Consider the following 24,732-nt stretch of genomic DNA (forward strand, 5'->3'; position numbering starts at 1 on the left):
TTAAGCGATAAAGCTAAGCCTTCTGAAGCCCGTATAAGACTTCTTAAGATTCATCCTTATGTGCTGGACACATTTACGATTTAAGGCAAGAGACGGCTTGTCGTAATTAAATTCAAAATACTGATTACATTTCCATCAGTTTTTGATTAAGCCAAGACATGCACACAGTTACGACTTAAGTCGTAAGTATGTACTGCTAATCTACTGACAGGCGTCCATTCTTCAATTCTCGCAAGATCTTCATTGAGAACACCGAGAAAAATTTGGATGGTATTTTCTACAAATCGTGTCTTTAAATTCTACTGCCTCAAAAGATAGTAGAAAATACCATCCTCCATAGAAACTTTTCTTTAGAATCTACCATCTTGACATTTTAAAATTTACTATCCTATGGATAGTAAATTCTAACAGCCGGATGGTAAAATCTACTATCTTCTTTTAGATTTTACCTTGACCTCTCTTAGATTCTAATATTCGGGAAGTAAATTTTACTGGCCGCATATTAGATGTTAAAATTTAACTGGAAGACAGTAAATTTTAACGGAGGATAGTAATTTGGATTGAAATTACTATCCAAGCCAGTAAAATTTGCCATCCTGCTGTTAGAATGTCATTTTGGAATATCGTGTGTGCCGATGCAACAGTTCCCGATATGCTTTGAATACATTATAGGAGTTCGTGGCGCAGCTGGAAGATGCTGGACTGTCATCACAAAGGTCGCGTGTTCAAATCTCGGCGGAGTCGTCAATTTTCACGCACCAAAATGGCTTGAAATACAGAGAATGTCATCCAAGAAGGGCCCCAAGCCCTCAAACAATGGCCAAAAATCAATGAAAATAAGGAAAAATAAATTTTTCCGACATTTTTCATTCTAATATCCGGCTAGTAAAATTTACTATCCTGCCAGTAAAATTTACCATCCGGCTAGTAAAATCTAATATCCGGGATATTAGAATTTACCATCCGGTTATTAGAATTTACTATCCATGCAATAGATTCTACAATTTTTGACAGTCCAATTTAATATCGCGTTTGCTGGGTGACTTTTTTACTATCCGGCCATTAGAATTTTGTATGGAGGATGGTAAATTTTACCATCCACATTTTTCTCGGTGAAGGCAAAAGTTATCAGCAGTATAAGCCGAATGTCCTATTATAGTCGATTCGAAACCTTTGCCATTTGATTATGCTTAATTAAACGAGGATATTTTGCCTTGAAACATACTTTGAAATTTTCCAGAATTATACCTGATTTGAGTTAAGAAAACGTGTTATTTTCTCAACAACCAATGAATTATTTATATTAATTATTTCGCGGATTTTGCTCTTAATTATTTTTAACATTTTTTATAAATGTGTTTCTAGTTAGAAGCCGCAACTGTCCTAAAATTTGATCTGTTTTCTTTGGGCAAAAAACAATTGAACAGTAAAAATCAAAAGGAGCAGTAAAATATCTAATTATGGTCAGTAAAAAATTTAAATGTTTGCAAAAAGGGTTTAATTTATATAACATTTAAAATTGTTTCACATAATATCACTGTTTCAATTTTTTGTTACTGCCCAATTTTAACTTTTTACTGCTCATTTATACAATGTCTTTTCTTTACGGCGTAATCACACTTGCACTTTAAAATTTTAATGTGATTCACATTATTTGTCGCTTGTGAGTGTCCAAATATGTTATTTGTGTCTTTGAGCCACTTAATATTTGGGGTTTTTCTATTTATTGATAAAGAAGTGGACTTGGCCTGCAAAAATAAGTTTAAATTTACCTAAAGCAAAAATATTTTTCACATTAAAAAATTAAAGAGAAAATCGCATTAATTTTTCGCATTAATGCTATAAATCAATTTATATTAAATTTTGGGGGCCAAGTCTACCTTTTTATCAACAAATAGATCAAATTTTGAATATAAAATGATTCAAACACACAAATTACACATTTGGACTCTCACCAGCGACAATTAATGTGAATCATATTAAAATTTTAATGTTCAAGTGTAATAACACAGTTATACCTAGTCGAGACGTTTACGTTTTAGTTGTAGTCGAGACGTTTACGTTTTTAAATACAAACCTTTGCAGTTTTTATTTAGCAAGAGTATTACATGTATGACATGACTAGGATGTTTTATTTCAGAAGCGACTCAATAGAATATATTTTCCAAAATTCACATTTTTCAGAGTATAAAAATCTTGAGAAAAAAATTACATTAGGACAGTTGAAACGGTTGAAATGTTCTAAAGCTCTTTGCGCTTTACATACGGGCACTTTATTACATTCATAATTTTCTAGAAGATTAGAGCTTTATTCACATGAAAAATTAACATGTTTTTTTTCAGCACTTTACCGTTCTTAAGTACTTTTTCTAAATAATCGACTTTTCGTTTTAAAGCGTGACGAGTACTGGGGAAAACAGTGGAGACAAGAACCAACGTATTGACAAGTTGATAAGAGAGAGAGAGAGTCCATCTTTTTGACTGTCTTATTCATTTTTCATTGGAATAGCATAATTATTCTATGCAAATTTGAAAGAATTATACAATAACTCACCTGTTTCTCACCCTTTCTAAAGGCGACTGTTATACCCCTGTTAGAAGGCGTTACCTTAAGTCATGATCATGATGCTGTTATTAGATCGAATTTAAATGAAAAACAGCCAAGATTTTAAGAAGTGGAAGAGATCACATCCATCAGGAACTTACCTAGGTTCCATTAAGTTCAAAAGTTCAAATAATTTTATTAAAAGACTTTTTCTATAATGACAGAATAATTTTATTAAGTTCTTGGCTCTTATGTCTACATTAATATGAGTTCATAAGACATTATTGAGTTAACAATTTACATTAAGACCTATTTTAATATATTTAATATCTTTTTTTTTCTTCTTTCTCAATAAATTTATTTTTAATTTTATTATTCATGATCAAAAGTCAATGTCTTATTAACACAATTATGTCTGACTAAAACATATAGTCGTCCTTTCCAATTACATCTTTGCAGCATATTTAAAAAAAAATGCATGCAAAACTGCATTCCTTGTTATTCCATTTATTCTATAAAGTATCTTTTTCTTGTTTTTTTCTGTTTTTGTAATGTATATAAAATATGAAAGAATTTTTATATGCAATACTTTTCTTTTAATAAATATTTCTTCATTTTATTGACACATTGGTACATTACGAAAAAGGATGGATTTTTCTTTTTTTTTTAATAATATTTATTAAGTCTAGCTTGTCCTTCTGTTTACCATTTTTTTAATGTAATTGAATACAACTGTTTTTTATGCAATTTATTTTTTTCTAATTTCACTCTGTCTCATTTTATGTATTTTCTGTATTTATATCTAGCCTTAGATTTAATTTATTCAATTTTTTTTCCTCTTTTTACATTTTTTTGTGAAATACAAAATAATAGTCTATAATGTCCATATTTTTCGTTAGTCAACAATATTCTAGTCTTTGTTTAGCTACTTATTTACACTTCTTTTTTTTTTTGAATGCAAATAAACTAGAGTGTCTTTCAAGGGATGTTTTTCATTTTTTTTTTAAATTTTTACAGTATTTTATTGTTGGAAAAAATATTTAATAGACGTTTCTGTTATGGAAATGAGATGGAATAAAAATTGTCACAGTTATAGCCTACATAATCGTGTCTATTTAACTCTCATTTTTTATTTATTTAAATTCATTTTTTTCTTTTTGTAATAATTCACATCTTCTGATTTATGTTTCTCTTTTTTGTATATTCTAAAAATTCTATGAGATGGAAGCAAATATTCTCATTAGGTCTTTATTAATTGAGTTGTATAATTAGAGTTTCACTTTTTTCAAGAGTCGTACTTTCTCTATTTTTTAAATTTTGCATAAACAACCTTCTAAAAAACCAAAAAGATTATTTTAAAAAATCAAAAATTAATACTCAGTTGCAAATTCTTTATCACTTGATTGTTTTCACCTCTTTTCTAAATAATTTTTCTTTGACTATTTTGGCAATTCTTTTTTTCCATTTACCATTTACTTTTTTTTTAAATATATTTTTCTCTAGCGCATTTTCATCACATGATGTTCAGTGATGCTTTAAAAACTCTGAAAAAAATTATGTTTTTAATTATTCCATAAATTTTAAAAATTTAAATACAAAAAGGAGTATTGGCAAAAATTCTGTCTGAATTGTATCTGTTTGATTTTATTTACCTACATTTTCATTTATTAATTCATTTTTTTTTTAAATATCTATTCTCGTTATTGTACGTCTATTTACATTATTAACCTAAAAAATTTTACATTTGAGATTTTTTTCTTTGACTTTTTCACCATCAAAACTTTCACATCTCATTCTTCAGGGATCTTAAGGCACAAATAGTCCTCTCCATTCGAAATAAAACACATACTATGAGTTGCTAAACAACCATTTAGAGAAACAAATAATATTTTATTTGTTACATTAGTTCCTTCTGTAAATTTGGCAAAACAGTCAGGTGAGCGATTCTTTTTTTTTTTACAATTTGGCATCTCAGTGGAAGTTTATTTTCTTCATTTACATTGATGTGCTTCATGTTCCGATATATTTTATCATTTAAATCTTTTTGTTTAAAATACTTTTTGAGCAATATTAATGAGACAGGATTGTTGCCAAAATAAGTAGAAAGTGTCTTGAGATCACATTTGATCAGTGGTGAAAATTTCCTAAACGGCAAGAGGTTAGGTTGCAAAGTGAGGTTATGTTTGTAATAACATAACCAAGAAATTTTTAAATTTATGTCAGATGTAAATAAGATCCATTTGAAACTGAATAAACGTCAAAATAAGCTTGTCAAGGTTGCATTTTGGCCATTTTTTTCACTACCTTTCGGCTTTTATTTACAATCTGTCTATTATGCATGACAATAAGTAAATTCAAAATTAATTTTTACACCATTGCAAGAGTGCTTTTTTTTAAAGCCACATAGACATCGAAGGAACAGATCAAACACCTGTACGCTTCAAACCCCGCTTTTTCATAGTTAGGTCACACATAACCTCAAAATTTTTAAAATATTTCTCTTAAATTGTTTAGAAACTTCAAAAAAGACTTATTGTAATTGTGAGTATTGATTTGCAAGTCACACTTTTTGATAACCGAAGTAACTTTGTGATAAAACTTGATTTCAGTTTAAAAATATTTTCTCTACTAAACAAATATGAGGTTATGGTAAATATTTATTTGTTCTAAGTGAAAAATAAATTAGTTTAAGAATTAAGAATTTACATGGAGTCACGGATTAAGTGAAAGCAGATTGAAAGAATTTGATATGGTTTGCCTACTATTGGGAGCTCATTTGTAAAATATTTTTTGAATTGCCCCAAAATATATGCAAATGTTTTTGACGTGGTAAATTTTTAATGCATTTTTATGCTGTACATAGAAACGTCAATATTATGGCAAATTTTTAAGAAAAATTACTTTCAGTGTGTAGATGTCTTTAAAGAATTCATATTTTTGTCCCGCGAAGCCGACGTATTATATTCGTTTCTCTACGTTGTTGATGATACAGAGAGTTCTGGCTTCAGTGAAAATGGATTGAAAGAAGTAGATTATTAACTGCCTACTATTGGGAGCTTATCTCTAAAAAAAATGAATTGCCCCTAAATATATGCAAATTTTGCGCTGAAAAAAGCCTGAAAGTTGTCGAGGAAATGTTTTGCATACATCATGGCGGTTCGATCTCTTATTACAAGGATATCTCCTGTGGGTATGCAATTTTTCTGTGTCACTGGAGTAAATTCGCGGGCTCTTTTTCGTTCAAGAAAATTTCATTCAAAGCGGAACTTCCTGTATATGAATTTCCCACTCAACGTTTTTCAAAGTTTCTACGTTATGTTTCATTCAACATAACCTAATTTTGCATCATAACCTCTTGGCTGTTTTAGGAAATTCCACAACAGCTGTTAGAATAAAATTTTTCTTTGATTCCCTCTGCATCCCACCATTAAATGGCCAGGGATAGGGGGATCAACACATCTTTGGCATGTTTGGTATTCTTTTCTTTGTGCTATTCTGTAAGAAATTCACGTAAATATTTTAATACCTTAAATGTAAATTAATCTCTTTTTTTTAATTAATCTTAAATAAATTATTCTTTAATTTTTTTTGTATTTTTCTTTAATTCTAGGTGAGGTATCGGGGAAAGAAGTTTTATAAAAAAATCTTAAAAATAATATAAAAATGCAATAATTCACAAAAAAAAGTATTTACAGTAAAATAGAGAGATTGTAATCCCTGAATTTGTAAAAAAACAAGAATAAAAAAAATTTCTTGTATTTTTTTACAATTGTTACATTTTAAAGAATATTTTACAATTTTTTTCTTCATTTATTTCTCTCAACTAATTATTTTTTTTATATCTCTTTTCTTTTAGGGAGTTTATTTAAAATAACAGTTAATTATTTCTTGGAATTTCTTTCTCATCTTACAAATTTACCCATAAAATCTATGTTTCTTTTTCGAAGTACATAATTCGATTGTTCAGATTTCGTCACATTTCAAGGAGAGTATTCTTTAGGTAATTTTATTATAATTTATTTGAAATATCCGCTGTTTATTATTTCTCACACCAGGAAAAAAAAACAACATTCAACACTTAAAAATAATAAAATGTTTTCAAACATTGAGCATAATTGGAATACAAGATGTTTTTCTTTTTCGCAAAATTCATCCTGTTTACTACTCATAAACTTTTCTCTACGTAAAATGAAAGATAAATTGCTCACAAAACAAACTTTTATCACTTTTTTTCAAACTAACAGAAAAACATAATAATGTTCTTTCTTTTCTTGCAATATTCAGAAGTTTTTATCCTATCATCTTCAATATTGAGAGATAGAAGAAGTGAAGTAAATTGAGGATTCACTGGGAATTGTTTTCTTTAATTTTAATAAAAATAAAAACTATAAAAAACTAAATTTGATTAAAGACAAAGCAAATATTATTTGTCTTTTAATTGATTTTTGAGACCTTTTTTTGTCGGCAATAAATAAAAAAATCCTTTTTGTGCACAATTAGGCCGTATTCTACTCGCTTCTTCCTTTAGTACGTTCTTGTGATGTTTTTTTTTTCATTTGTTTTATTGATTTCTCAAAAGAGAAGTGTACAAACATCCTCTCAAAATACTTTTCTTTTTTTTTCTTGCAAAGTAAATGAAAACAAGAATTCCACAAATGTAACAAAGTTCTTCTGGCCATGGAGACTATCAGTCTAGAAATGTGGTCATAATTTTCAAATTGATTTACCCAAAAACCACAAATTAAACATTAAATTAATTTGACAAGTTTGCAACTTTAAGGTGACTTTAGTGCTGTCATGAAACTTTCACAATTGTCCGTTTTGCATGAGTTCAAATTACAAACTTGTGAAATAAATCATATTATTGTGCATCAGACACAGGAGTTAAATTGCAAATCTGAGATCATACGGAAGTCTTTGAGATACCAAGAGAAATTACTGGCCATTTATATGTTTATTTTGATTAAAAACAGAGACGGAAAGACAGCATATGAACTTTCGCAAATAAAGAGACATTTTCCGAAAAACAGTACAATTCACCATTTAGCTAAGACACTTTTAGACTGCGAAACTTCGGATACAAACAGTACGAATACAAAAAAACATATTCGAAGATCGATTTCGATTTGAAGATCGAAAGCCAAAGAAAAGCTATTTTTACTTCTTGTTTCGTCCACGTGGTGGCTGAAGTGTTTCCTGTTCGATTTTTCAAAGTGTCTCGACTTACAGGAGAGTCCTGACTTTGATGAGAAAAATCAAAGCAAGGAGATTCATAATCATCTCGTTCAGTAATAACCTTTCGAAGAGATAAAACCACTCTAAAGCCAAGCCAAAGCTGTTCGAAAATCTACTGGAAGCCTAAAGTGCAAGTTCACGTACTCGCCGCATAGCGCTGATTGAAGCGCTGATTGAAGCGCTGATTCTACTATTCAGAAAACAATTAATACGAACAGTAATATCTTACTCATCGTATTACGCCACCAGAGTATACTTTTTCTTATACATGTGATTTTCCATTCGAAATTTTGCATACTATACACCTCTCTTTCCGTTTTTCTTACTCCTAGTATTAATTTTATATGTGACACCATCGTAAGATTAATACTAAGAGTAAGAAAAGACAGAAGGAGAGGTTTATGGTATAAATAAGGCTAAAGTAACCACGAAGTTAAGTCATATTTCTCGTAAGCAATTGCTCACACTGAATTTTCAACAAAGCAATTTTAACTCAAATCTTATACAAAAATGATCGTATTCAGTGTTAAAATCTTCCAAAAACAACAAATATTTAAATAGAATTAATTATTCATCAAATATTGGAATAAAAATCTGTAATTTTAATCAATTTATTTTTAGTGTCCAATTTTACCCTCAAAGTGTCCAAATTTAGAAACTGTCCAAAATTATGAGCCCTTAGTTGAATTTAATTGAATCGTTCATTTGAGTATGTCTAGCTCTCAAGAATTATAGCGTTAGGGCGAAAAATAATTGCAGAATTTTCGCGTTTACTTCTATGGAGTATTGGTCGGAAAGATATCAGAAAATATACTCGGAATATTCAAAGGAAATTTTGAATCAATTTCCAGGGAATGCTCTCAGATATGTTGCAAGAAAATTCCTCGGACTTTTTTTCCAGGAAATCCACGCGAAAAAAAGCTGTTAACTCCGCAGAATTCCAAGCGGAATATTAGCGTTTATTTCCACGGAAACTCTCGCGGAAAAATAGAAGATAAATTCCAGGGAATTTTCTGTTACTGTGAAACTTTGCGGCCGATCGGCTACAGGGAAAGTACAATTTAGTGTCACATAAATTCAGTTAAAGTTGAGTTCCTCAAATCTGAACTCCTCAAATTTGAACGACAGTTGCATTCAAAATGTAAAATGGAAGGTTATGTAAAAGAAATTTTGCATGGAGTCTGAATTAAAACTATTTTTCTCTAGTGTTTCCTCAATATTGTCGTATTATATTAATTTCCTCAACAAATTCCACCTATTTAACAACAAATTCAATTCATAAAATTCGCTAAAGTTATTTTCCTAAATTTACGAAAAGTGAATTTTAGACGAATTCCGTTACGTTTTTGAAAATATCGTTCAAATTTGAGGAGTGAGATATGTCATCTATCCCCTCCAAATGTTCAAATTTGAGGAACTCTACTGTAGTTTTGAAAATATCGTTTGAATTTGGGAGGTGATAAATGTCAAAAATACACTCGAAACGTTCGAATTTGGAAGAATCTACTCTACCTGCAGTTGTGTAGGTGGAAACATCAACATTCTGTCAGAAATGCATCCTGAAATTCCAGAAACGTGCACTCCTGTTGACAATTGAAGTGTCAAGAATATCGAAAATTCGAAATGGAAAAAGAGTCAGCGCTCAAGCGGCAAATATGTAAACTTTTATTTTAGGCTATCGGTCGATTTTCGAAAAGTTTTGGCTTAGGTTTATCTCTTCGAAAGGTTATCCCTGAACGGAAGCATTTCGAAATAAAAATCGTTAGATTGTTTTGGTTTCGCAAAGTAATTTTGTGTCTCACAGAGTTTCTTGAAACAATTTATTGAGTTGCACAAAACAAATCTTTGGTTTTGCAAATTTTTTCTCAAATACTCTCAATGGGATTATGAGTTGCCCTTCACGTGATAAATTGATATTGAACTCCGGGGCTCCTAGGACTGGGAAAAACACCCCAGCTTAGAAAATATTAATAATAGTGCGTATTCAGAAGAATAGCTGTATTAATTTATGAATTTGCAATTAGTGTTGTTTGATTTTGAGCAGAATTCAGACGAAATATGAGCAAATATTTATCACGATGCTAAATACATTAAAATTTTGAATTTAATAATTAATGCTGTTGAAAATAAAATTAGCTGAGATTTCATGAAATGGCCATAAATTCTCCCTTGGTCAGTGGATCAATATAACTGAGTATATTTTATGTAATTTTACAACCCTGTAATTAGAGTTAATAAATAATGAATTCACAGGGAAAAAGTTGCGATAGATTGAATTACCCTTGTAGATTAATCTATCTAATAATTATTTTTTTTTAAATGTTCTTCTCAATAAATCTATGAGTTTTTTTCTTCTTTAATTTTCTCTCAGTGGATTTTTTTTTGAATACTTTTTTTTCCTTTCGTAAATATTTATGAAATTTCTCCCTATACTAGTACAATTGTATAAATGCTAGAGTAATTGATAATTGTGGAAAAGAGGAGCATTTTGGAGGGGGCAAAAGGTGAGATCACCCATGGGGTGTCCTTCTATACCAAATGCCCATCGGCGTCCGTGTAGCCGAGTTGGGCATTGAAGGAGCTGAGATTGTGCTGATCATAGGCTGCAGCATTGACACCAATCAGCAAATTGCTGTCAACGCCCGGCGCATTTTGTACATTGAGTATTTGCATGTTGTGCTGCTGATTCCTCTTGGAATCCTTCAAGATACCCTGTGGCTGTTTTGGCGTTGATTGCGACACTTGCGAGATATTGCTGAGATTCCCGCTCGTCTGGGACGATGAATTCTGCATGTCGTGGGTGGCTTTTGTGGTGTGATGCGTGACGTCTGGGGGTGGTACCACCCCCTTCATTCCACGCCTCAGAGTCCCACTTCCAGCCGTCTGCAGGTGACTCACAGACAACGGTGGATTGGTAAACTCCATTTGAGGATAATCCTATACAGCAAGAACAAAAACAGACAATTTTAGCAGCAGCCTCCGGCTATTATTTTCTTGGCTGCGGAAATTCCCTGCGTAATATAAAATATCTCTCTCTCCCATTCACCCTCCTCCTGTCCCACTGCCAAAGCAATTTACGATGCAAAAGTATTTCCACCAAAGGGTCATAAACTTTCCCCAGCTGCACTAACTGGCACTAAGCTATCAACAGTGCGACAACTCGACGATTTGAATTCAGGCAATATATTAAGTTTTGTCACAGAATTAGAATTTTAGTCAATCTGTGGCTACGCTCCTAACTGATTTAGAGGCTTGGCAAATGAATTTGAATATTTACTGAGAGAAATCCGAAAAAGTTAAAATAACATTCCGGAAATGTTAATTTTACCCTGCAGTATTGATTCGAAATCGGTGTAAATATTACCCTTTTTAGGTGTATTGGGGGTTAAAGTTAACCTTTTTCATGTTAATTTTACCCTTAAAAAGGTGTAAAATTAACATTAAAAAATGTTGATATATTTTTACACCTAAAAAGTGTTAAAGTTATGAGGAAAAGAAGTTAATCGCACCCTCTTTTTTCTCAGTGTTGTAAAACATACTTTAACTCATTCCTTACCATGGTATTATACACCATACGCAAATTGAGTGATTTTAGATGATTTATTCCTGGACAAATGATACTCAAATTGCTGTCGGGAATGGATTTTTAGTAACTTTAGTTCTTCAATTACTTGGGAAAAATAGTCCGACAGAGATGAAAATACATTTTGTTATTGTTTTCTTGCTTCGCGGAAGCTCATGCAAAATTTTTGTTCAAAATGGCGGACGGAAATTTCGACATCCTGTCGAATTTATTAAAATTGGCCTCTTTCCTCTTTTTCTGGTTTGAATTATGGTTGCCAATTTGTTTTCTTGGATAGTTACTCTATCTAAAGCAATAGGGGGACGTGGGGTACTTTTAAAATTCGAATTTTTCACCTATTTTTAATTAAAAGTGAGCCTTAACGTGATATAATGTAGCTTCTTAATCTATTTGTGCAGCTAAATTATATCATGATAAGGCTCAATTTTATTTAAAAATAGATGAAAATCCCAATTTCAAAAGTGCACCACTTCCCCCTAGAGTTTGTAATGAATTAATGCACAGAATTTAAATTCAGTGACCGTTAAGACGTGTGTGTTGACAGAGGCTCCTCGCACTCCCATAATAGGTAAAAAAAATTTTCTTTTAAAAAAATTCATCTATTAATCTGTAGGAAACTAGCCCCAAAATATGAACATTCTATCTCAAGTATTTCTGGTACATTGACTAAATGGGTTAAATTCTTCCCTCAAAGAGATTTTTTTTTCAAAAAAAACCAATTTGTGTTTCTATCGAGAAAAGTGAAGCTACTTTAAAGCTAGGGGAAAGCGCGTTACCTTCGGATGGCTCAAGCTTCGGACAGTTCAATTTTTTCTCAAAAAAACGCTCAACATTGAACTCTTTTTCCGTGCTAAAAAGAAAAAGTTAAAAAGTGAATTTTCTCGGTCAGAAAAATTTTCGGAAGATTCGGAACAAATTTGCTATGAAAAACTTTGAGTTGATGTCTGGATGATAGCAAAATTTGTAAACAAAAGTCATTCATTAAAAGTGAATATGATTAACCTCCAAGAACTGTGCATACGAGACCTGATCGGTGGGGTATCGGAATATTGCGAAGAAGGCTAAGACGTTCTCTGTCATTGCAGATGTCTTAAAAGAACCCCAGAGATAAGAGGGTACTAAAACAGAAGTTCCAATCAGGCGTTGCTGCAGGGAAATTTCTCTTTATTAACACTGTAAACTGAACTCAGAATTGTAAACAATAAAAAAATTCCAATTGACTATTATAACATGGTGCCCTCATGCTATAAAATAAACTTCAATAGTTTAATTAGGCCTTTACTATTAAGATAGCTGATGCTGATCTTTTACAGCTAAGAAGCCTTTAATAACTATTTGGAACCTGTTCAGATTGATTAGAAATTCAAAGACCTTTCTAACAAATCCCAGCTTGGTACAATCGATTAAGAAATACGTACTCCATAATCTTTTTGATCTTTGACCTTGAAAAAATCAGTTAGAAGGAATGATTAGATGTAAATTTTGCAATTAATGGCATTCGATCCTTTATACCCTAGGTTTTCAACGGCTCTGAACACAAAATTTGTAAGTCTAAAACCCCTCTTTCGGGTACTGGGACATAGATAGAAAAATAGTTACTACAAATAGCTGCTAAACTTGAAAGAGGCGTGATTTAAAATTACATTAAGGTATGTTTATAAGCTAAATTCTATGAAAAACTTGGAATACCCATGCATAGGATAATTTTACAATAAAAAAGGTTTTAAGCACTTAGATCCTATAGAAAATACTGGGTTTCTTGGATTTTCAAATACCCATCCTCTAGACAGTTCCTCGGATTCAAGAGGTCCATTACAGATTTCTCCGGTTGTACAGTGTTTTTTTAGATTCTCAATGAATTGTTCGTTTTCCTTTGATAATTTTAAGTATCATGAGTTTCTCAATTTTCATGTTAATTTCTCATGGTAAATTAATTCCCTGCGTTACCTGCTGGTTTTTAGAATTTCTGAGATTTCCTTTGAAGAAGTTCTCAAGAGGTAACTCATTTCGGGGAACTCGAGCCAATCTGAGAACTGACGGGGCACTGATATATTTTTTCAGGGAACTTGCGGGGAACTCAGGGAACCCATGAATTTTTTCGCGGAACCGAAAACTCGCGCCACTCTATTTGCTTATGTATAACCCCTTGGAAGTTCACTAAGTTCCTCGTATTTGTTTATGGATTCCAGGAGTTCCTATCTCATGATTTTCTCAAGATCCTCGTGAATCCTTCGACATTCACGACGTTCTTAGATTCCCTCCAATTCAATTAGTTTAACGGGTTCCCCGTAGATTCCACAAACTTAACGTATTCCGCAAATTAACTATACGTTAAATCCGTTAAACAAACCCAACGTGTTAATAGTAATTCCCACAAGTTTCATGAGTGTCCCGAATTTTCAAACGTTTTTCGCGGATTTATTGACATGACTAGATCAATTTCTCCGCAATGTGCTGTCAGCCTTTGAGATTTCCGATAGATTTATGTACGATATGTTCCTAATAAAGAGTAAGGGCCTTGACAGACATGAGGATTAGCCGAGAGACGGCTTAACGTTATTCTATTAGAAATAATGATTAAACTACATTTTCCACTAAGTCGTCTCTCGGCTTAAGTCGTAAGTGTGTCTAGGGCATAAGGGACCGACGTAGCAATTTTCAGACCAGAATAATATCAATTATTCTCAGAACTTTCGGTATCTTACGCACCATTTTTCGACCTTTTCCTTCATTGAAGTAGGTGCGTAGAGTAGCGAAACTGGAAAAACGTTTCGTTTTTATTAATTAAACTTTCCTTAATTTGACATAATCATTATGTATCTTGACTAACATACTTCCCGGTAATAGATAATAGCGTCATTCCCAGCTGGGGTTAAAAATAATCGAAGATCAATTTCGAAAGACAAAGTAAAGAAATTTTTACTGCTTGTTTCGCCCACGTGGCGACTGAAATAAGTTTCTTTTCGAATTTCAAAGATTTTCGAGTGTCAAAATGCATCAGTTCTTGCTTTGTTGTAGGGAAAAATAAAGTTACGACGCTCATAATATTCTTGTTCCAATTTATTTCCCCTCATAATCACTAAGCGGTGGCAGCCAAAATCCCGAAAGCCAAAAACCCGAAAGCCAAAATACCGAACGCCAAAATTCCGAAAAGGCCAAAATCACGAAAGCTAAAATCCCGAAAGCCAAAATCCCGAATTTTCAAAATCCTTAAAGGGATGAAATTATATGGGGGAAAATGTTTCGAATTTCCTAAGACATAGAAGATTTCCCTTTGCCTCCAGCGAGCACGGGTACAATCGTGGGAATAGCTGTGACACTTTTGAGAATTCGGTATTTTGGCTTTCGGGGATTTTAGCCTATTCGTGATTTTGGCTTTCGGGATTTTGGCGTTCGGGATTTTGGCTTTCGGGATTCTGGCGTTCGGGATTTTGACCGGGACCTATCACTAAGTAATGTGTTATTCCAATTAAAAATTAACATGTTTTTCCTTAGCACTTTACTATTCTGTTGGATCCTGTATAGACTGTTTCCTTGCCTTACTGTGTTCTAAACCCACCAAACAGTCGTGACACAAACCAACATAAAGAAAATTCGATTCTGTATAAACACTTGAGAACAGTGAAGTGCTCATAAAAATATTTTCATTTTCATTCGAATAGCACCATAATGTTCTAAACAACTCTTTAACGCGATTATTTCATAAATTTTCGTCTGAAAATTCGAAATTGAGTTTAAATTTCTCGATTCCATTTATCTTTTATCCAAGACACTATCGAATAATCGAACTCTAGCTGTGAATGGGATATTTTTGCTAAAGCCATAATAATTCTTTATTATCCTGCAAGATATCTAAACGCCTTAACAAATTAAGACCAAGTAAAGAGTTTCAATTCAAAGTGAAATATTAAGAAAAATGGTAATATTATTGAAATAATTGATGTGTTTTGACTAATTGCCTTAAAGAGACAAATTATGTAAATTCTCGTAGACCCTTTTGCAGATTACGATTAATGGCACGTAATCAGTCTTCAATTTAGATTTTATTTAGATTATTTTGAAAGGTAGGAAAGAGGACTTACCATCGGTGGATAGGATAAGTATCGGTCGCTGTTCATATTGTAGTACGACCCGTCCAAGGGTGGGGCCGGCGATGGTGCCGGCATGTAGGTCTTGCCTAGCATCTGATCATCTCGCGACCGTTGATCCGCGTGTTGATTATTGTGGCGCGGATGGGGCAGTGTTCTTGTGTGGCTGGAATTGACGACAGTATTGTTGGGATAGTGGCAAGGCAGAGTCCCATCTCTTTGGTATCTAGGCGGTGGGATGTCGTTGTGCTCCACCAAATAAGTCGATGCCACCTTCTTTCGTGTGTCATCCTATTTGTTTGTTTTTTTTTGTGTCCGGACATCCATTGTTGCCCATTTCGAGGAGGGAAGAAGTAAAAAGTGGAAGAGAAATAAAAGAAGAGAAGCAATTTAGATTGAGTCTCTCAGATTCAATTGTGGCAAAACATGAATAATCTACTCATTATTACCATGTAATCAGGCTGACTTCCCTCATTTGAATATGAATCACTCTTTTCGGAAACACTCGACAGTGTCTCACCAGTAACAGTATCATTGTAAGAACTGGGTGCGTACATTTCAATTGTGGCAGATTTACTATTCTGTGTCGATGTCTCTGTAATTTCATTATTATTCATTTATTTTACTCTCAATTTATGGCATGTAACGAAAAAAGAAACACTGATTGCGTTCTACAAAAATTCTACCAAAACACAGATTTTTATCTACCCAACCACCCACAATCTCTCAATTTTTCTTCAATTTTAAACTTTAACAAAGTTTCAACTGAAATTACATCAAAGGAAATGAAAATACTGATATTTCCTGTTAAATAAACTAAAGAAGATTGATGATGAACGAAAGCCTATTAGAACTTCGAACGCATATGTAACTAGAAGCCTAATAGACAGGTTATGTTGCCGAAAACCTTTTTTCTTCTACTATTTCAGGACATATTATTTTAGGAAAAACTGCTCACCATCATCGTAAAAAAGCTTACTTACTCAAACAACTAAAAGCCTCTTCAGCTAAATAGGTGTATAAAAGGCTTTTCAACCAAATAAAATTTTAAAGCCCATTTGACAGAATGAGAAGATAAAAGCCTATTTGGTCAAATAGAAACCCAAAATCCTCTTTGTCCGAATAGCCAACAACCAGTAGGGGAATTCTGTAACGCTCTGGCAATGCCCTATGACAAATTGGGTTCGAATCTTAGGAGAACTTTTTCGAAAATGTGATTCTGTAGCTGTGACATTGCCATTTCAGCTCACGTGACATTGTCAGAAGTCACATATTTGAGATTTCTGGCAATTCAAATGACAATGAATTTTGTTAAACAAATCAACCAAGACGTTCTGTATTTTCATAAAATCATCAAGTAAAGGGTTTTCATTAAAAAATCAATGAATTGCATTTTCGAACTCATATGGTATGACAAAAAAAGCTCGATTCGCATTGTCAGGTTTCGAACTCACGCATGACAATGTCACAGAGTAGTCTACGGTTATAGGGCTGTGGTTGCTTCGTGTTCGTTATGGGGGAAACCTGTCTAAAGAGCATAGACATGGCCGGTATTTGCGCCAATAAAGCCGTTTAATACAAAGGGTAACGAGGATACCTATGGGAAACCCAGGGAATCTACGGGTTACCGGGAGAACCCATACATTTTTTGGAGAACCCGAGGCATCCATACATTTTTTCATGGAACTTACGGAGAACCCACGGGAAACATAACGTTTTGTAGATGCGGGTGACCTTTCCTCTTCTCTTACTAAGCTGTTATCTTTAATAGCTCTTAAAAATGGTCTTCGCCGATCGGAAATGGTAGATCAGATCAGTGAAGACTATCCTTAAGTGCTAGAATAAAAAAAAAACATACGAACTTCCGAGGGACGGTAGACGTCTACGGTAGTCAAAAACCTGTTTGACCCAATAGGTAAGTGAAATTAAATTAGACCGAATAAATATATATAACAGCTTAATGTTAAATAAATAATTGGAAGCCTATTTGGCTAACGAAAGTCCTTTCGCTCTAATAAAGTAAGTTGAAAGCCTGTTCGACTAAATGAGTCATTTGACTTTTTATTTCTGTTAAGTTTTCAATTTATTGAAGATTATTACGCGACAGTGTCGCTTTAAAAATCTATTTTAGATGATTGTTTTACAGTTCCCTGACGAAAAAATAACATAAAATTTACTATATTCCGTTAGTAGAATTCATTTTTGACATTTTTCTTTCATAAAAAGGGAGAAACGTGATTCAATGTAATTTTGGCATGGTAAAACTTCTTAGGAAAACTTCCGAATGTAATGCCGAAGTTCACTTTAGAGACAAATTTCTTCTAATTTACTAAAAGAAGTATTAACCTTTGCAACTGAAATTGCAAACTTGTTTCTTAAAGAAAAAAAAATTACCAGTTCTCCTACCAATAAAATTTTTAGATAATATTTTTTAACAGCAATCTTTGAAAGGCTGTATGATAATTTATTTACAGGGGCAACAAAAAATATCTTCTTCTCACAAGACATAATGACTAAATTATTATTTTATGATAAAATCGCTTTTTCTGAGTCTTTCTTATGTAGAAGACAAAGTAAATTGAATTTGCTATGGAAACATTAAATTTTCTTCCAAAAGTTTCTTTCATTTATATTTAAAGAAGCAAATTTTTCTTTTATATTTAATCCATTAAAAGCATTCTGATACCAATGTGACCCTCCCAATCAGACTAGAGATTTATAGATAAGATTGAGAATTTAATGAAATTATAAGCTTCCAGCTCAATTCCAAAAAATGGAGTTGCAAGAAACTAAAACTAGAGTAATTTAATAAACTGATAATTATATTTAATTAATGATTAATACACCATTATTAAAGGATAATGGTGCTATAACATTTTGTGACATTTTACTGCTTCCAAGTGCTTCTGCATTGTCGACTTTTCTTTGGTTGGTTCCTGTCACTACTATTTGGTGGTTTTAGAACACTGCAAGAATTGGGTAAGACAGTTGAGACAGGAACCAACACAAAGAAAAGTCGATAATGCAGAAGAATTTGAGAACAGTAAAACGGAATAAAAACGAATGTTTTCTTTTGAATAGCACCAGATTGATCCTATTCCAATGAAAAATAAACGTTTTTAGTACTTTACTGCTTCCGAGTGCTTTCGAATTATCGATTTTTCTTTGTGTTGATTCTTGTATCGACTGTTTTTCCCAATTGTCATCGACTTCCAGAACTGCAAAACAGTTGAGACAGGAACCAACACAAAGAAAAGTCGATATTGCAGAAGCATTTGAGAACAGTAAAGTGCTAAAAAAAGTGTTCAGATTTCCTCATTTTCATTTTCACTGGAACAGAAACATGTATGTTTTCGTTAAAATTCAAAATTTAATTTAATTTAATTTTCAATTTAATTTGGTATTTAAATTTATGCATTTAGGCACTAAGTTGAAGCTTTGAAAGCTCTGAAAGCTTTCGAATCAGGAAATCGAATTTTCCTGATTTGCTGCGGTTTAAAACAATTTAAATCTCTGACATATCAGACAAAACATTTGCTTAGCAAAATGTTTTTCAACACAAATCTATTTATTTTTTAAATTAATATTTTTTACTATTTTTCTTTTGTTTTTTTCAATGATCAAATATTGCGCAGATGTATTTAAATAAAGAAAACAACTAAAATATTCATAAATCTCTAGTCCTTAGGGCATTTAAGTCTATTTTATTTAGAAGTAAATTAACTAAAACTCTACGTAAACACTTAATTAAATAAAAAATAAAAAAATAAATAAAATAAAATAAATAATACCTTTGGATCTTTTACGGATAATAAACCATGCAACAAGAGCAGCATTCACTAATAACAGTCCAAGTCCGGCCAAACCAATTCCGACAATTACCAATTTTGGCACTTGAGCCTTCTCTAGTAATTCTGCCGGAACTGTTTCGAGTCCTTTCGAATGAAACAAAAAATAAATAAATAAAATAGAATCATAAACATTAAATCAAGAAGACCAGCAGCTTATTAAACTGAAATAAAAGTCGTAAAAAATTGAAAGGAAAAAGAATAAAGCTCCAAAAATGCAAGGAAGGTTTTATTATTTTTTTTCTCTGGGTAAAGAGCTTTTACCTCTCTTAATTCTCTCTTGGGTGCGTCGATGGAGACAACAACCGATCAAAAGGACATTAAGAAGGACAAGGACAGTGCCCGACACCACTCCCACAAGGAGGAGCAGTCCCGAAGTGCCACCCGAAGGTGTTGTTACGGTGGGACTGACACCAAGGGAGAAGGTAGATTTTGAGGATGGAGGAACTTCTGGAGATATTGAAATTTTTCACAAAAGGTACAAATTGTTGTTATCATCGAGTGTGGTTGCAATAAAAGACATATGACAAGGTATTAGTTTGAGATACAATAGGTGAAATCTTTTGTTGTGAACTGCTGGCGGATATTGTACCAACAAATACTTCATAACACTCACCTTTTGTCTTGGCCTTAGCGAGATCCGGTAGGTACTTGCTACTTCCCAGTGCATTTGATGCCATTATTGAGAACAAGTACATTGTATTCATTCTCAGGCCATTTATCGTTATCTTGTGTACTCCCGGCAAGCCATCCTCATACCGATAGTGCTCACTATTTGCCTCCCTGAAAAATGCCACAGGACGTTGAAAAAAAAATTATTTCCCTTCCTTTTGTCCTTTCTCAATAAAACTTTTAATTCTCAATTAAAATTAAATTACGTTTCTTACATTTTGAATTCACCGCATATTGGTTCAATGCAAGTCCCAAGGGGGAAATATTATATGGGATAGGGTTGGAAGTGACGTACATTTTATAAGGTTTTCATATAAATTGTTTAGATCACATATTGGCTATCAGAGACTGTTTGTGCATCTGTTTGTACGTTTGGTCTAAACAGATCTAGAGGCCAAATGGTTAGAGATAGCGTTTTTGTGTGGTCATGCAACCCTCCCACCTTAAATCAATTCAAACACTATTAACCATTGATCTGGAACACGTTTTGAGCGGTTTTCTTCATTTGTCCTTGAACCATTCCTAATAATCGTTTTTCAAGGTCAAAAATTAAAAACTCTAGAAAACTTCTTAATCGATTTCGGTAAATTTCTCAAAGGTCCTGAAGTACTAGATCTGATGCGGCATAAGGGCAATATTAATCTGAAACTTCTAAAATAATCACGAAGAATGAGCGCCAAATACGGTCTTGAGTCCTAAGGTTACGAATGAACAAAATGTAAATAATCAAAAAACTTTGAAAAATCCTGGGAAAAATCAGTAAAAATTCTTGTTATTTAGAATTTCAAAATTCGGAAACGAATTAAAGCTCTAGGTATTTCTTAAGAGCTTTCGGCGTGCCTCCTAACGGTCTACTCTTTCCCGTTCTCTAACACTAAACAAACTCCACTAACATCTGCAATCTTTATACGATACCCCTCTGAAGAAGTAATACGGGCTTCAGACCAAAGGCTTAGCTATATGGTTTAACGTCTCTAATTTCTTATCAGTCAAGATTTGTTGGAAAAATATGACTTACGATTGGACACTACGGAGAAATGATCCCGTTAATTCTGAAAAAGCAATAAAATTGATTGCTATTTTGCAAATTCGATACTTTCGGAAACTTGGATAAACCTCAGATCTGAAGCCAGCATAAGTCCTTGAATGATGATGCCAGTTCAAATACCAACAAGGACCTTAGCCTTTCAACACATTCTAAGACAAATTACTTTTAAGCAATAGCATCACAGTAAAGAAAAGCTTTCAAAAATTATCGGTTATTTGCTTTTTCTTACCAAGATTTATTGCTGGAAATTTACACAAATATTTCTTTTTTAAAGAAAAAACTGTAATTTAATTAATTTAATTAAATTAAGAATAACACAGTTGTATATATTTTATATATTATGGCTCTGTTCAGTAGTAATCTTTCGAAGATAGAAAGGCACTCCAAAGCCAAGCCAAACCTGTTCGAAAATCTACCGGAAGTCTAAGTGCAAGTTCACGTACTCGCCGCTTTAGCGCTGATTCTTCTGCCATTTCGAATTTCGGTATTCTTGACACTTGAATCGTCAATAATGTCTTCAACAGTGTGCAAATATTTGCTGCAAAAAGTGATTTTTTGTGTAGTTTTGTGGATTTTCCGGATTCCAGAACGTTTACATTGAATTTTCATTGAAATAAATGTCCTTTTCATGAACTTGCTCACTTTTGTGTAACTCTTCGGTTTAAACCTTCGAACTTCCAACGGATTTTTAAGTAAAGTTCTCTCTGATATACCTCCGAATCGGTAGAGAAAAAAAAAACACATTTACGTAAAATCCCAATAAAATCATGGTAAACCACCCAAACCATTTTTAAAGTTCATCTAAGGACGAATTGGAGCATTCTTCAATTCATTCACTGCTCCATCTCAGTTCTTAACAAATTTAATTAAGAAGAATTGATACGATCGAAATGTCGTTTAATTTTACTCAAAGCTTTGCTGATTAAAATCCTTTTAAACTGCTCCAATGAACTCCTAAATTCATTTAGATAATTTTAATTCTCATATAAGCATATGAGTCGCTGTGTATTCGAATATAATTTTAAATAAAAAATGATACGAATTTTTCATGGTGGAATAATAGAAAAATATTTTTCATTTTTTTCGCATCTGAACACAACTTCATGAAACTGAAGCTTCGGAAGTATTCACGGGGATTCCTTTAAATTTCCCAGAAACAGTAAATGAAAATATTTGGGGCGAGGATTTAATAAAGCGAGGTATGTATGTGGTGGTTTACATCATTCAGTGTCGTATAAAGATTTTAATAGCTTTTCAGGGAGACATATTTCGGTTCAAAGGAGTTTTTACCACTCATACGCCCCTAATTGAAATTATGAGTAAGTAAAGCTGGAATATTATTATGTTCAATATTTTATATTGGAGTACTATGACACAATAAAAGTTATGCATATGAAAAATAAGCCACGCCCCTTTAAAAGTTTTATTAAGGATTTTTTATGGGTTTCCTAGTTTTTATTGTCATTTTTGAAGTTAAAAGTGTAAGTTTTACAATGTATTTAGGAATTTTGATCAAAAGTTCTGAGTGAAGGGGAAGTTAAGTGATGCCGCGCCCACTAGAGGACCACACTTATTTGTTCAAAAAACAGTTGTCTTGATCCATGGAACCTCATTAAGTTTTTTAGCCAAAGGGGTTAATTTTAGCAGTTTTAGGTTATGTTTAATCTCTGATCTGTAACTTTTTGTCACAAATTCTAGCCCTAGAAACATAGGGGAAACTGGGGCAGTATTGTACATGGGGTAGTTGTATTTATGTTCACACTGGTATTTATGTTCACACGTCTTGGACTGATATTGACCATTCTTTCAGTGAACAAGGATCCGTAACGATAAAATTCATATAGATCACGTCCTTATAAGTGTACTAATAAATTGTAGTGTTCAAAACTACCCGATATCTACCATTGCCCCCGTTCCCCATAATAATCTTACTTTATTCCTAATTCTTTGATATTTATTTTTAAGAATTATTCACAAAATTGCATTCCACACTCAATTTTTTAAAATTTGTTTGAGGTTAGGTCTTACATAACCTGAAATTATAGCCTAACCTTTACACCAAAGGTGAGCAAGAACCGTTTGAAACCAAACAAACGTCAAATAAAAATTGTACGTCAGTGGTCAAGACGCTACCTGTAGGGGAATTTTGTAACAGTATGACAATGTCATATGATAAATTTTAAAATTTTTATATGGGAAATTCAGAAAAGTTCCATGAAAATGAGATTCATATCAGTTACCAAGAGCTTCATGGAGATCCTTGTAATGACCATTCGGTACTCACTGGCCTTTAATGTTGCCCTGTTCCCGAATTTATCACGAAAATTTGTCATATGGCATTGTCATATCGTTGAATTCCCCTAATGGACCAATTTATTTTGACGTTTATTAGGTTTCAAACAGTTCTTGCTCACCTCTGCTATATAGAATCTCACAGGCGCAATAAGCAAGACCATTGGGTGTTAGATGGATGAGATCTCTGACTCAACTCTTTAAGTTGTGAGTTCGAGTCTCACCCGGTACAAGCAACTGAATGCACCGCCTCTGCCTAAAAAACTCCGGGATCATGCAAGAAGCATCCACATTGCGAGCAAGATGCTCCTAGGCGGTCTACACATGGACTTAGCGGATTCTTCCACCACGCCCATTTGATTACAACGAAGTATTCCGACACGATTAATAATAATAATACCTCTGCTATACAAGATACCCGTCAAACAATTTCGTCAGATATCTTTAAGATTTCTGCAGAAAATATCTACACCTCTGCCGAAAATCTGCCGAGAAATCTGTAGATATTCCTACGAATTTTATTTGGGCTTGGAACAAAATTCGTCAGAAATTTTTGCAGATTTTCTGACGAATCCTGGTGCATACTCTGACGACTTTCTGTAGATATTTTGGCGATTTTCTGTAGATTTTTTTCTACATTCCAGACTTTCCAGACAGCTGTGTTTGAAAAGGTGGAATATTTTTCAATGAAGCTTGGAAAATTCAATAGAGTGATTCTAGTGATATCACAGTGTTTATATAAAATGCAGAATTCTGCGACGCCGTGTTCTAAGTAGAGAATAGTGAAGTGATATCTTTAAACACAGTGTCGACCATAATTTCGTGTTTTTTGTATCATTCGATTGGCGATTTTTAAGAAATTAGTATTTTTGTCTTGAATCTTTTTACTCATCTAAAATGTTTAATCGGCAATGCTTGTTAAGCAGAGGATACCATTTTCTTTGTAACTTCTACAGTTTCTCTATAAATCAACAATATTTTTGTTGAGACAATGGAGACTATGCAGATCTTTTTTGCAGAAATTCTGTCGAGAATCTACAGATTTTCAGAAGAATTTCTGCCGAAAATCTACAGATTTTCTAGGTAGAAATTCTGCCGAAAATCTAGACAATTTCTCTAAATGTACTAGAATATACCGTTACAATTCAAAAAAACTCCGAGTAAAATCGGCAGATAGAGCAATGATTCGACGGGTATTCAATAATTTGAGGTTATGTATGACCTAACCTGAAACAAAATTACAAAGTTAAATACAGGAATGAGTAATTTTTAACAAAATTTAACAGAGAATTCAGAAAAATCCTAAGCAACGAAGATTTGTTTTAATATGCCACGCCCATTTGGAAACCACGCCTACTTGCAATTTTTGTTCCCACCCACAATCCTAATTTTTGCTACTTATCTCAATAAATGGTGCTTAA

The 24,732-nt window shown here is 32.9% G+C and overlaps 1 protein-coding gene across 1 annotated transcript in view; it reads right to left on the reverse strand.

Moving 5' to 3' along the window:
• Positions 1–2,752: 2,752 nt before the first annotated feature.
• The window catches only part of LOC129802077 (nephrin), a 192,003-nt gene continuing 170,023 nt past the window's right edge, over positions 2,753–24,732 (reverse strand). The window contains exons 19-24 of the mRNA XM_055847638.1: positions 19,916–20,082; positions 19,564–19,749; positions 19,243–19,386; positions 15,901–16,046; positions 15,446–15,742; positions 2,753–10,717 (exon numbers count right to left, since the gene is read on the reverse strand). Of these exons, the coding sequence (XP_055703613.1) occupies positions 10,310–10,717; positions 15,446–15,742; positions 15,901–16,046; positions 19,243–19,386; positions 19,564–19,749; positions 19,916–20,082 (1,348 nt within the window). The 3' untranslated portion in view covers positions 2,753–10,309. The remainder of the gene's footprint in view (positions 10,718–15,445; positions 15,743–15,900; positions 16,047–19,242; positions 19,387–19,563; positions 19,750–19,915; positions 20,083–24,732) is intronic.

The sequence above is a fragment of the Phlebotomus papatasi genome, chromosome 2, assembly GCF_024763615.1.
Source record: "Phlebotomus papatasi isolate M1 chromosome 2, Ppap_2.1, whole genome shotgun sequence".
Taxonomy (NCBI): Eukaryota; Metazoa; Arthropoda; class Insecta; order Diptera; family Psychodidae; genus Phlebotomus; species Phlebotomus papatasi.